The sequence below is a fragment of the Chaetomium globosum genome, genomic scaffold (genome assembly GCF_000143365.1).
Source record: "Chaetomium globosum CBS 148.51 scaffold_5 genomic scaffold, whole genome shotgun sequence".
Lineage (NCBI taxonomy): Eukaryota > Fungi > Ascomycota > Sordariomycetes > Sordariales > Chaetomiaceae > Chaetomium > Chaetomium globosum.
Window position 1 is genome coordinate 4177836 of NT_165980.1, and position 13768 is coordinate 4191603.

Below are 13768 nucleotides of genomic sequence, written 5' to 3' on the forward strand. Positions count from 1 at the left end.
AGGTGGGGTGAAGGAGCAGCAGGAGCAGGAGGGCGAAGGAGAAGCTAGAGCCCTATTTCAGTTTCATACTTGATATATCCCGTCGTGAATTCACCAGAATAGCAGAGAGGACCGATCCATGGGAAGAACAGGCTGTCTAAAAATGATGTGCGCCAGAAATGTTCCGGCGAGCTTGTGTTTTATTTTACTTTTCTTTTTTCGACAACAGGGAGAAGGGTAATCAAGGGCGGCGATCGGGGGGCGTTCCTGAGTCAATTGACTTGTAGATGGATCTGTCCATCGTACCATCCAATCCTCCGAGGCACGGAATCACAAAGACTTTGCGACACAGTGCCTCGGCGCATACCATTATTACTACTACATGACATGACATATCCCCGTTTCGCGTACCCGAAGCCGGCTCCCGTCAGGCTCGTTCACCGGGACCAAATGCGGCCCGATGGCATTTTTGGATCCGGCGATAAGCGGGAAAAGGTGGGTGAGAGGGCAATTGTGTCGGTACATCCACGTTTCCGATGGTACGTGCACGGCCACAGGCGCGGGGGGAAATGGCATTGTTCGCCACAGGACTTGGCGACAAGGGACCGTTGTCATTTCTTCCCCCCCACCCTTTTGCGGATCAAGAGGCTGACCAATCCTTCCATCTTTAACCACAACATCACCTCAAGTCAGCAGCGGCAGTCAGGTCAGGGTCCAGCGTGCCGAGAACGCGACCGAATCATTTGAGTTTTGCGGCTTGAGCCTTGCCATCGGCTTACGCACGACGCGCTGTTTCACATTATTTTTGTGTCGAGGATTCAAAAAGTTTGACATCTACGAATAACTACCTAGTCACCTATTCAAGTGAACGTAGCGATCGATCTGCCAAGTGGCTAGTCTAGTCTGTCTGCTCCGCAATACTCGGGGGACGCGGTCACACACAGGGACACACACACATACAACGCCCGCCACACCTCATTGCACCCATCCATGTCCGCCACGGAAAGCCCCGAAGATGGGGCACCCCGTGCCGGTGAGGACTGGACGGGTGCCGCCCCGGCGGCTGCGAGGGAGCAAGCCCGACCACCACCCCGGAAGAGGAGGAGGATAGTCATCTCATGCACCGAGTGTCATCGCCGGAAACAAAAGGTGATCTCACCACATATTCTCTCATCTCTCATCTAGTTGGTTATTCGGCTTAGATCTGGACTGACACACATCTAGTGTGACCGCAAGCTCCCCTGCACAAACTGTGTCTCGCGCAACAAGGAGAGCGCATGTCGCTATGAGACGGGTGCACCAACCGGTAAACAGAATGGGAGGCTGGCAAACGCCGCAAAAAACAATCCCCATGAAGCATCATCCACCCCAGCAACCCAACCTAACCCCAACGCCATCTCCCTCCCCGCCACAACAGCCGCCGCCTTTGGCTACTCACACGCTAGTGCCAGCACTCTCGGCTTCCTGCACCGTATCGAATCCCACCCCGGCGACCCCCGCGACGGCGACAACAACAACAACGACAGCACCAACCCCCACCCCCTCACCACCCAACTCACCGCCCCAGCCCCCACTGCCACCACCACCGCAGACCCAGCAATCGACACCACCACCCGCGACCGCTACAAGACCCTCGTGCGCCAGCTGCCCGCCCGCTGCGCCGTCGACAAGCTCGCGGGCCTCTACTTCGCCGAGTTCAACCCGCACTACGCCGTGCTGGACCGCGCCCTGTTCGAGGAGCAGCTGGCCGCCTGGTACCGCCTGCCCTTCAGCATGCTGGCCACTGGGCCCGGGCCCGCCGCCCTCGACTGCGAGATGCGCGCTTTCCCCGCCGTCGTGTTCCAGGTCTGTGCCGTGGGCCTGTTGGTGCTGGATGATGAGGCCGAGGGCGGTGATGGCGGGTATGAGCACTACCGGAGCGCGGGCCATGGGCAGGGCGTGGAGGAGGGGGAGAATTGGTTTGGTGGGTTGAAGTATGCGGGCGGGATGACGTTTGAGGATTTGGCAAGGGAGTATAGCGATTGTGGCATGGAGGTGTTGGCGGTGCTGGGGAAGAGGGGGATGGGGTTGAATACTGTGGTAGCGGGGTGGATGAGGGCCAGTTGGTTGAAGTATGTGGGCTTGGTTACCGAGTCGGTAGGTCACCTTGACCCTTTTTTTCTTGTTATGCGTCAGGGTCGAGGATCCCCGGCTAATAATGGATACAGTGGCATGCCGTTGGTGCGGCCATTCGCGACGCCCAGGAGATTGGCTTGCACCGCGACAGCCGTGACCCCAAGCCTGCGAGCGACGACGCCGAGGCCGTGTTGGAGAACCAATGGCAGGTGCAGCGCCGGAGGATGATGTGGATGATGCTGATCCTGTGGGACCTGCACATGGCCAGCGTGCTCGGCCGCCCGACCTCGGTCGACCTCAACATGGCGGGCCCCTCACTGCCCGTCGACGCGCCCACGCCCAGGATCCGTTCCAAGACCCCCGTCGTGCCGAGGGGGGAACATGACCCGCCCACCCCCGTGACCAGGGCGCTTTGGGCTCACCATATCTTGCGCCCGCTCAAGGAGATCATCGAGTTGGAGAAGGATGGGCCCTGCCCCAAGGACTTTGCGCGCGTCGACCGTCTGCACAACGAGCTGCTGGAGATCGATGCTAGGACGCCGGCCTACTTCCGCCTCGAGAATCCGGACACCCGGTTCGATGCCTTGCCCGAGTGCCACTGGCTCCCGCTGGCAAGGGTGGTTCTGCCGCAGTTGTTGACCTTTGAGTTGATGGCGTTGCATCGGCCGTACATATTTACGCGGCCGAAGAGTAGGACTGAGGCGCTGAAAGCAAGTCTGGATATGCTGCATGCGCAGAGGCTGCACTTTCTGGCGCTCGAGCCGCAGATGTACAAGACGTGCGTTAATTCCCTTGTTCCCTTCTCTTCCTACTCGGCTGGCTGACAATTATTACAGATTCTCCCTCTTCTTTGGCACATTCGACGCCATCGTAATGATGGCCTCCATTTACATCCTGTTCCCTAAGGAACACCCCGACCTGATGCAGAAAGCGCTCCAGCACTTCCACTGGGCCGTCAAGCGCTTTGAGGCCATGGCAACCCGCAACCCGCTCGCCAAAGCGGCACTTGGCGTACTCCACGCCATCTGCCAGCGGATGACGAGGTCGCTAGGACTGACATGTCAAGCCGTGCAGAAGATGGTCATCTCAGAACCCTCCCCAGCCTACCCGAACGGAACCACCCACAACGGCAGCGTCGGATCCTCCATATCCGTGAGCCCCAGCACCACCACAAGCTACCACCCCTCCCCCTCCATGGGCTCAAGAGCCAGCCTCAGCACAGCCGCGACCTCCACTCCCGGCGGGGCCGGAGACGGCTTCTCACCATCCCAGCACGCACAACTCAACAACGGCCTCTCCCATCACAACGGCAGCAGCAGCACTACGCTCCCGTCAGCCGCCTCCTCCAATCCCACCCCGGAGTTTACCTTTAGCCTAGACCCGGACCTCTTCCCCATCGCCCCCACCATCGCCGCCGGCAGCCCCTTCGACTGGAACCCCCCCAGCGACTTTGACTGGTCCAGCCTGCAACCCATCTACGCCACCAGCGACCTTGTCTATCACAACCTGAGCAGGGCCGCACCCGGCGCGGATGGCGGCGGCGGCGGGGAGATGGGGTGGAATTTTCATGGCCATCATCCCCATCATCATCAACTTCATCCGCAGTATCAGCAGCAGCAGCAGCAACAGGCTGGAGGTCATGGGGGGAGCGGTGGCGGCGGGGGCGTCGAGGTTGATGCTAATGCGAGTGCGAATGGGAATGGGAATGGGAATGGGAATGGTGTTTGCTTGACGCCGGGGGCGGGGGGAGATGTGAGATTGGGTGCTGTGGGGGGGGTGTCGAGTGCGCCGGCGCCGGCGGAGGGAGGGCCGATGCTGCCGTCGTCGTATAGCCAGTTTGGGGGGGACTTTGGCGATGATAGTTTGTGGAATTTGCTGAATCAGTATGCGCCTATTTAGAGGGGACTGTTTTGGCTGGGGGTGGGGGGTAAGGGGTAGGGGGTCAGTGGGTCATGTCAAGGGGCAAGGGGTTCAGTGAAACAAGGATGTCAGGGATCAAGGGTCTAAGAGGGGCGTTGGGGGGTTGTCGGGTATGGATACCACGCGGGTTTTGGACTCTGGAGAAGGACGGTGCATCTTTTGGCGTCGCTGCCGTCTATCGAGGCGGGCGAAGCGTGGAGTGAGTTGGTTGAGATAATGCAACATAACATGATGATGGGGAACAAAAAGCCCTGGTTCTTGGATATCTCTCGTTCTTGAAGCAACAAGTGACAGCTGGATAAATCGGTTTGTGCACCTTTTTCTGGTCCGCATTCCAACCATCGCTGCCCTTCATGCCGGCCACAACCTCTCCACCACAACCTCTCCTACTGTCTGCAGAGCATTATTGGGCTGTAAGGCTTGGACAACTGAGATATCTCCAGCTGCTAGTCGTCAGTGACTGCTAACTTGTATCACGAAGACCCATAGCATTGCAAAACCTGTGTCTCTGGACACGGAGGTGGACTATATGCGTTGAGATTCTGAAAGCAGTTGGCAAGCACCGGCCTCCCCCTGGTTGCTTCGTCCCAACTCCAAAACCAGCCTACAAATATATAAGTCATTAGGCACTTCACAGATGGCAGAGGATTGACCAAAAGAACGATGATTCTGAAATTGTTCAAGGGTTGACTCTGCCCCCCTGTTTCATGAAGAGCCGTTGTGCGACCGCCTCGTGACCAGTCTGCGAAGCCCAATACAATGCGGTTAATCCAGTATTATCTCGAGCCTCCAGATCCGCCCCTTTATCGATGAGAAGCTGTACAACTGCCGCGTGGCCATTCCGCGAGGCCCAAAACAGTGCAGTTGCTCCAGTATTATCTCGAGCGTCCATATCGGCCCCCTTATCGATCAGAAGCTGTATAACCATCTTGCGGCTATACCGCGAGGCCCAAAGTAGTGCAGTCATTCCAGCATTATCCCGAGCCTCTATATCAGCCCCCTTATCGACCAGAAGCTGTACAACTATCTCGCGGCTATACCGCAAGGCCCAACGCAGTACAGTTGTTCCAGTGTTGTCTCAAGCCTCTATCTCAGCCCCCTTGTCAATTAGAAGTCGTACAACCGTCTCGCGGCAAAGCTGCGAGGCCCAAAGTAGTGCAGTTGCTCCAGTAATGTCTCGAGCCTCTATATCAGCCCCCTTATCGATGAGAAGCTGTACAACCGCTTCGTGGCCGTTTTCAGAGGCGCAACATAGCGCTGTCGAGCTGTGGTGATCTAGAGCCCGAGCATTGATATACACACCTTTATCGGTCAGAAGCTGTGCAACCGCCTTGTAGCCTTTCTTAGACGCCATGATCAGTGGTGTTGATTCCACGTCAATATATGCTCCTTTCTCGATCAGAAGTCGCGCGAGCTCCTCGTGGCTATCCTGAAGTGCCGAAAACAGTAACATCGATCCAAATGTGCTCCGGGCTCCGATATCTGCTCCTTTATCGATGAGTAAAGACGCGCCCGCCTGGTGGCGATTCTCTACAGCCCGGCGAAGAGGTGTGTACCCCCCCCCCCGTCGATTCCATTAATGCCTGCCCCTCCTTGAATTAACAACTCCACAATCCTTAGTCTACCCTCCTGGGCAGCCCAGGATAGTGGTGTCCGACCTTGGTAGTCTCCCAGATCCTTCTTGTATTTCAAGCCCTCAGTAATATCGACGCCACTGCAAACCGTTGATGGCAAGCACAAAAGTGCGGCTGTGGCGCTTTTATGGTTGTTTGCTATTGCAGCAAAAAGAGGATCTTGTAGCGTCCCTCGCAAACGCCGGCGGTCGGCCCTCGTTCCATCAGTGTGCGAATGAGGTTTCCGAGTCCTTTGTCTGCCAGAACGTAGAGCGGAGTGACATTGGGGCTATACCGCCGACTTTTGAACTTCTCGAGGTGATTGATCACCCTGACTCCATCGGAGGCAAAGAATTGGGTTAAAAAACTTTCTTGAGGAACCACAGGTGCTGCAGAATCGGCGTGGTAGAGGACCTGCTGACCGGAATACTCCAAGAACGAGCAGCTTTTGACCATGGCGTTCCTTTCCTCGCCTTCGATCTCTGGCGTGACGACGATGGCCTGTACTCTTGGATGATACAGGTACGTGGTGCAGCAACGTTTGAGGATCTCGTGGCTCGGAGCTTCCCAGTCGAATCGGAGTTCAGGCCACAAGTCCCGGATGCCCTTCTCTTTCGCCAAAAAGTCCCGTACCGATTCGTGAATGAACTGCACGGTCGGCTGGTTGGATTTCGTAATCTCAGCAAGCCCCTTCGAGGAACTCGCAACCAGTTTGATGGCATCCATGTGTGTGTCATCTGCAAGCTCGGGATCGACCAGACTCTGCTCCAATAAGCCTGCCCACAGCGCATGGCGGAACTCTGCTGGACTCAGAGGCCGCTTCGCGAAGAGAATCCAGAGAACGCAGAGCCGCAGTGATTCGGGTCTATGCTGATCGCGTACCAGCATACTCCTGAAGAGCTTGCTTAGCTCGGTCGGAATTTCTGACAGCTTCTTCCTGAGAGCGAGGGCGCTGTGGCTACTCTCATTGTTCAAGATTTCGACTACCAACACGACCCACATAAAAACGCCAGCAGCTTTGTCCAGGATATGAGACTGTAATTCTTCGAGTAGCGGGCGGTGTGTGAGTTTTAGACGGCTCTTGACGTACTGTGCCAAGGCCGCTCCGTGTCCTGATTTCATCTCGCGCCTGAACAAGGTTCCCCGGTGGGTATCAATGTACGGGTATGGCCGGCTCGAGAAACAGATCCGAAACCGAAGGCCTTCATCGGTGAGCATTGGCATCTTGTGCCTCGAACGACCAAGTCCATGTCACGGCCCCGACTCAGTTCGTCACACTCGTCGAGGGCGTCGACAAAGCAGGTAAAGCAGTTCTGGCCAAGAGCCATAACAGCGTTGTTGAGAAGCTCCTTCAGAACATTCAAGTCTGGGCAATCTTGTTGGTTCCGCGGAATGACGTCCGTGTTGTCCAGGACGGATTGTAGGTCCGGGAACTCCTGCAAGAGTTGCAGTAACAGTGACCGATACATCCCGGAGATGGATCTTTCCAAATAATCGCCCCGGGCGTTGAAAAAGAAGGACACCACGGCCATGCTGCGATTCTTGACCTTTTTCGTTTCCAGGTACATGAACTTCATCATGGTCGACTTTCCCGCGCCTGCTTTGCCTCGCATCCACAAGAAACCATAATTCTGCGGTTGTTTCCCGGGATCAAGCCAGTCCTGGTAAACAGAGTGACGTAGAAGCCAGCGGCAGGTCCTGGCACGTGCAGCCCGAATATTGGTTCTACGGGCATCGATTTGCGAGTATTCAAGGCATTTTAGTAAGCGTTGTCGCCGTTGCAAAGCATGTTCGGCTGCTCGCATCTTCAGTTAGCGTGATACCGCAGAAGAAGAAGGGCTAGAACGATGGTCTTACTACCGGTGATATCAGGCTGGCACACATCCGTGATGTACGTGGGAGCCCGGCCGGGTGTCCTGGGTAAAGACGGAAGTCCCTCCAGCAGTTCCCTCGCGTATGCAGCCGCAGTTGCGGCAGAATACTCCTGCCACTCGTTGTTCTTGTGGGAATCTGTGACGAACCTACTTCAGGACCCTGTCCTGTTAGGGTTCAGCTTCGGTCGAAGGTAATCTTGCAAAGGGTGCTTAGGTTCGGTGCAGCCAAAGGGTGCACAACAAAGACTTGTCTCAACAGTAGGCTCTCGAGCTTGTAGCGGGCTGTAGTTGTGATTGCTAACTGGAGAACTCCCAGAGCTCTCCAAAACGAGTGACTATATACTATCTATTTGCTGGGTGCTCAGTGTGCTCGGTCTGCTCTTGGCAACTGAGCTCACTGATCTTCTTCCGGATTATTGTCATCCTGATAAGCGGTCGTTCCTGGTGCTCAGTCTGCTCAGTCTGCTCTTGGCAACTGAGCTCACTGATCTTCTTGATCGCCTTCCTGGCTCCCTGATTGGTCTTCATATGATTGGCTCCGGGCGTGCCGTGACCCGGGGTCCCACCGGTTGGCATATTCGTGACAGAATCTGAGTAGTCGCAAATACCGCGGATCGGCAAGCACTGGAGATTGTCCATCATGCCGGCTGCCTCCATCTCAAAACAAAATGCCCCGAGTCGCTGGGAAATCTCATCCCGTTGTTTCCCGTCCTTCATGACCCTGTTTCCTGAAGCGATGACTCCGTAATGGATACTAGGTCCGTCGGAGAGGCGTGCGCCTCGTGGCTGCAACATCTCTTGGTCGCAGTCAGTACAAGTTGGCGCCCCGGGAGGGTGCTCATAAGACGCTTTAAAAAGGCGATCGGGGTTATCCGGACGCAAGGTGTTTGGGAGCCGGGTTCGCAGGAGGCTTGTCATTCGACCGCTAGAACGGTCCGACCCGTGCTTCGACCGTAAAGCGGACACAGCCGAGTTCAGCAGCCGCGCAGGCGTCTTCGCATCGGCCGTTTCTAGAAAAGAATCGCCTGCAAGCGCTTTCCCATATCATACTGCATGACCCTGGTGTCAACGACAACGTCGCCTAGGTACAGGTTGGCCTGGCTTGGGCAACCTCCGCCTACGCCGACCATCAGGGTGGCGAGGATGTTGGGGAAACTTCGCTTCAGGTTTGTGGCGACGATTGCAGCGTTGTTTGTCCCGTACTGCCCCGGTAGACATGTCATGACAACGTTGTGCTGGTCGATGCGACCGAGCACGTAGGTGTTGTCGTCGCCGGGTTGGTTGGGTGGCAGTGGGTGCTCCTCGTCCAGCATGGCACGCGATACCGCCAATTCCAACGGAAGCGCGCATATCCAGGCGATCGTGTATTCTTCGTAGATGTCGCCATTAGAAAGGGTGCCGAAAGTTCTTGGCCGCTTTACAAGGCTCGCAGGCGGTTCTTTTTCGCCCTGGTACGTCCGTTTCTGGGCCATGACAGGACATTCGCATCAGCGGCAATCGTGGAAGTCGCTCGGACGGAATTGGGGATGTCAGAGGAGCGTCATAGCTTAGAACGTGAAGCAAAAGGAGGAGGTATCCAAGTTCACGAGAGTCGAGGCTTGTTATGCACAAGCAGCTGACTCCCCAAAGGAGGCAGCCGAGCAGGCCAGTGGCGCCACGTGTAACACGAGACTCTCGGGTCAAGGCTGCCGGAAATATTGCGTCGAATACCACCGATGTTGAAGCAAATGGTCGCGGCGGGGCTTAGGTTGGATCGACGGCGGCAGTTGAGGCTTGGGTGCCAGAGAGGCATCCTTGATTGGAGGCAGAATTGGGGTGCATGAAAGCGATTCGACACGGCAGGCACAAGGGGTTGTATCCAGTGGCCGTACCTCGTCCATTCCTCACCCGATTTCTTTTATTCCAGCTCTTTTCCTCAGTTTCATTTTCTTGTTTTCTTTTTCTCGTTTTCTTTCTTTTTTGTTTTCTTTCTTTTTTTGTTTTCTTTCCTTCACTTGTTCTTTGCGCCTTGGCTTTTTGTTTTCTTCCAGACTGGGTAGGTCAGGTACCTCTCTAAATACATTGTCTTTCATCAGTTCCTAGTAACTACCTACATGGAGGTACCCGAGCAAGAAATGTTATCGAATATCCCATCTCCAACCCGTTCTTCATGGCCCACCAACTACCTAGGTACCTAATCATCGTAGGTATCTCCCAACTGAAACTCACGCATAGGCTACCACCAAAAGCATCTCCCCACCCAGTCTCAGCAAACATCAATCAAACGACCTCCCAACTCGCCCCTACAGGACATCCCAAAGCCCCCTCTCCTCCCCCTCTCGCTCATCACCGGCGACACCTCACCAGTATCACCCAGGCCACGCAAGCCGGCCGCGCAGGCGCTCCAAGCTGGACAGCGACGGCGTGGGGGTGGTTGGTTGGCCGGTGGAGATGCGTATAGCGGCGCGGCACGGCACGACGCAAGGCCCAGGTTGTGGATATCGGTTAACGCACGCGGGCGTGGGTGCGCAAAGCGCCACAGCGCATACCCAGACGCAAGTCCGGGCGGGCGGCGCCGCGCGAGCGCTACGTTTCTCACTCAGTCAGTCGTTCCGCGGTTTCTGGGCGGCCCGGCCGCGTGTGAATGGCCGTCGGTTGGTTACGGCCCGTGAGGACTCCGGGATGGTTGGGGCTCCAAGGGGCTCCATGTTGTTGCTGGTAGGGCGTAGGAGGAAGGTCAATAGCCCCCTGATTGTAAACACACTCGGCTAAACGGCCTTCTAGTGCCCTGGGGAGCCTTTACAGTCCCTGGAAGGCTACTGTACGTGATTGTTAGTTTTTCTTTTCCGGTTATTGTCACACGGATCACCACGTGGACTCAACCATCATGTCACACGGATCACTACGTGGACTCAACCATCACCAATCATTTTCAGAAATCAATGGCCACTCATCGGGCCAGTCTCACTAATTTTCATTGGTGTCCTCGTCAGACGCCCTCCTTCACCTTCTCACCTTCTCACCGAAACCCTTCATGTATAAGAAGACTCAGAATGTCAGATAGCTCCAGAACTTCTCTTTCTCTCTTCATGGACTTCTCGAGGCCATTGAAGATTATTCTTATTAATACACTTGGTTTTGCCGGTTCCCCCGGCAGCTGATTGTTCAAGCCCTGGAATTCCAGCCCTTGTAACAGTTATTGAGGGTCGCCCTTGGTTGGGCTCATTCTCTGGGGCGGGGGGAGGGGACCAAAAGGGGGCCTTTTGACTTAGGTAGCTCGGTTGGGATTTTTGAAGGCTTCTTCCTGAGAGCTAGGGCACCGTGGCTGCTTGGATTTATGAACGTTTTTCCCAGAATACATCTACGAATACCTAGCTATCTATTCACATTACTAGTACATCTAACATCATGGTTTCTGTCCTGGGTATTGCAATTTCGTGTGTTACCCCTCCCCTAGTAATATCAATCAATACTGTGAATGTACGGAAGTAGACTGAGCTAGAAATGTAACATTTACGACACGGCGGGGTTGAGGACAGCCCGGATACTGGGTAGGTACCTAGGTAGGTACCTAGTTATTTCTGCACATCCTCGCGCTCCTCAGCTCCCTCTCAGGCTGACGAATCGTTGTCAAACATCCTCTTGCTGCCAGGGTTAATTTCTTTCAGTTGCCTCTTCTGTTTGCACAGGGCCTATTTTGGTCTAGTCAAGGCCGCTAACTATGTGTTTTATTTTTCCGTAACTTGCGGCTAATGGGACTGGAATCACGACGGTTTTGTTGGAATGTATTTCTTTATTTCCTCACCAAGGAAAACAGGCAAACAGCAACTACTGAAGAATGAAGTCAGGTAAACAAGTGAGGCTTTGTCTCAGCCAAGCCACACGTCACAGCGTTGTAAAATGCGACCTTATAGCACTTATATAAACCGCCCAGTATCCCCCTGAACAGTTAACTATTACAGCATTGAAAAGGTACAAAGCATACTGCACAACAAGACAACAAACCAACAAATCGCTATCATGGCCACACCTACATCAAACTCCTACCACCCAGAATGGCCCTGTCGCAGCGGGCATTGCTCAGGACAAACACACTGAAAGCGACTCCACCACCCTCGCCCAGTTCGGCGAGATTATCGACAAGATGCACAACCTTAGAGATCTATTGCTCAAGGCCACATCCGCTAGGCGTAAGGTCGAGTCGGATAGCTCTAAGGATAAATTCGCGACTGAAGGCGCCCGTTTGGCTCAATTATCGCAAGCTAGAATTAGGCAGCTGGACTCGCTCGAAGCGTTAAATCCATCAGAAGTGGAGCAACGAATGTTGCTAACCTTTGGGGATACAAGTCACTTATGTTAGTACGCTCACAGCCCGGCTCATCGAAGGCTACCGGACCTCGGCGACTTGAGGACGATCTCTTGACTACTTGGAGGAGGTCCTTAGTAAATGAGGACAACTTCATCAGGTTTAAGAAAACGGCCTTGGGTTATCGTCGTATCATTCAGTTACTACCACAGCCAACTACCAAACATCTAAAGTCCACAGCCGCTAGCACGGGAGGGATTAGGAGCGAATCATCTATGTCGTAATAAAGAAGATTGCAATTGAAATTTAAATAGGTACCAAACTGAATATTCACTTCCACCAGTGAAAACCGCCTTGGTTATAAACCTCTAATTAGACCACCTGTAAAATGAATGTTAGCCACATACCTATTAGGGAGAAGCAATTGTCTAAGATAGTGGATATGAGGACTGAAATTTGGGTGCCAATGAAAAATCTCCGCTACTATTAAGCATTCAAGCAATTCAGTGTGCCCAGTGTAGTCGGATTTATTGTTGGTGGTCAGGGCCTTGGTCGACCGTGAGACAGAGTAAAAGCCACGTATGGTTGTATTATCTAAAATAGGTGGTATAATGAGCGATGATTCAACAGGAATTGAGCAACTCTGCTCCCTTGGCTCGCATCTCAACTAGTGAGTCTTCATCGTTTGCTCATACCGCTCTATTACCGCTAACGTCTAATACAGTGTTGTCTGAGCAACTCTGGCTCTCCTCCCTATTCAGTCGCGCGTCTGAGTGCCTCATGTAGAAAACGAGCACTGGATGTGCCATGTTAGCCGTTTTCATTTTGCGATAAGGAGTGTGTACGTGACCCCGCCATCTCATATAAAAACATCAAACGCGGACAAAGGACACGATGACCGGATAAGAGACAGGACACATACCTATTTGCGGCCTTTTCCCATGTATTCGCGAGCTCAGCGGCCTCGAGCCCCGCGCTGTGCCAATCTCGGCCCATCATACAAGGGTCGTTCTCTACACGCTTCCCGTGAGCCGCGTAGGCCGCTTTGGCCTTAGCTTCTGCATCAATCGACCCTTTGTACTTGTTCAATGCGTCCTGAAAAATAGCTGCCTGACGTGCCCTGTTCTCCCCCTCTCCGCTGAGCTTGGCTGCACGTTCTTTGGGCATGAAGGAGCTGTGCCGGACCATAGTGCTCGCGGTGCTTGCCGTGCTGGGTCTGCTGGGAGGCCTGGCTTCTGTGGCGGCCGCCGAGGCTGTTGACCTGTTATCTGCGTTCGAGGGGCCTTGAGAAGCGGAGGTGGATGATGACGTCGTGGGGTCAGGAGCTGGGCGGCCGCTTGTTCCTGTCTGCATCAGGGTTGGTTGCCGTGCGGTTGATTGTGGTTGGGCTCCCTGTGCAGTTTGTGGCTGGAGATCAACTCAGCAGATTGGTCTATAAACATGGGATGGGGAGTCAGACTTACTCTACCCGTAGAGCTGTTCGCGGACACGCCGGAGGGCAGCTGGCCGTTTGCGGTAGTACGGGAAGACATGCTAAGGAATGATAGGTAGCGCGGAATTTATATGAGAACTTGGGATAAAGGTAGTGGAAGGCGTGGGAGGTAAGACCTATGAAGAAAACCAAGGGGAGGCTGCCTACCAGGTAGGCCGCCTACCTGTAGGAATATGATTTTGATAGTGATATATGAATAATATCAATAAATCTGACCAGCAGATTAGGGAGAGTGGTGACCACACTGATATGAGTGGTAGGGAGTGATGAGTCACTAACAAGCGCCGACCGCCCTCCAGTAGGTACGTACGATAAGAGGATGTGGGATTTAGTAGGTTGGGATGAGAGAAGGTGGTATCCTAAAGGGTGATACTAGAAGGGATTTTATAAGTCTGTAAAAATCAGCTCTTTGCCATGGGCCACTTTATGTCCTGCTATGTTGACCCGTTGGATGGTCCTAGAATCTTACCTTGGATCAATTCTGCGACTG

The 13768-nt window shown here is 54.3% G+C and overlaps 3 protein-coding genes across 3 annotated transcripts; 1 reads left to right on the forward strand and 2 right to left on the reverse strand.

Moving 5' to 3' along the window:
• Positions 1-969: 969 nt before the first annotated feature.
• On the forward strand, positions 970-3993 carry CHGG_08197 (uncharacterized protein; the record flags this gene model as incomplete). Its single annotated transcript, XM_001225852.1, has 4 exons — positions 970-1128; positions 1204-2115; positions 2187-2872; positions 2931-3993. The coding sequence occupies 4 exons, from the start codon at positions 970-972 to the stop codon at positions 3991-3993; spliced, it is 2820 nt and encodes a 939-aa protein (XP_001225853.1).
• A 1793-nt stretch (positions 3994-5786) lies between these two features.
• On the reverse strand, positions 5787-8973 carry CHGG_08198 (uncharacterized protein; the record flags this gene model as incomplete). Its single annotated transcript, XM_001225853.1, has 5 exons — positions 5787-6662; positions 6869-7422; positions 7485-7637; positions 7900-8511; positions 8613-8973. 5 exons carry the CDS (start codon positions 8971-8973, stop codon positions 5787-5789), a joined length of 2556 nt encoding a protein of 851 aa, XP_001225854.1.
• Positions 8974-12539: 3566 nt separating this feature from the next.
• CHGG_08199 (uncharacterized protein) lies at positions 12540-13318 on the reverse strand (the record flags this gene model as incomplete). Its single annotated transcript, XM_001225854.1, has 3 exons — positions 12540-12582; positions 12709-13193; positions 13250-13318. 3 exons carry the CDS (start codon positions 13316-13318, stop codon positions 12540-12542), a joined length of 597 nt encoding a protein of 198 aa, XP_001225855.1.
• Between the last annotated feature and the right edge of the window lie 450 nt (positions 13319-13768).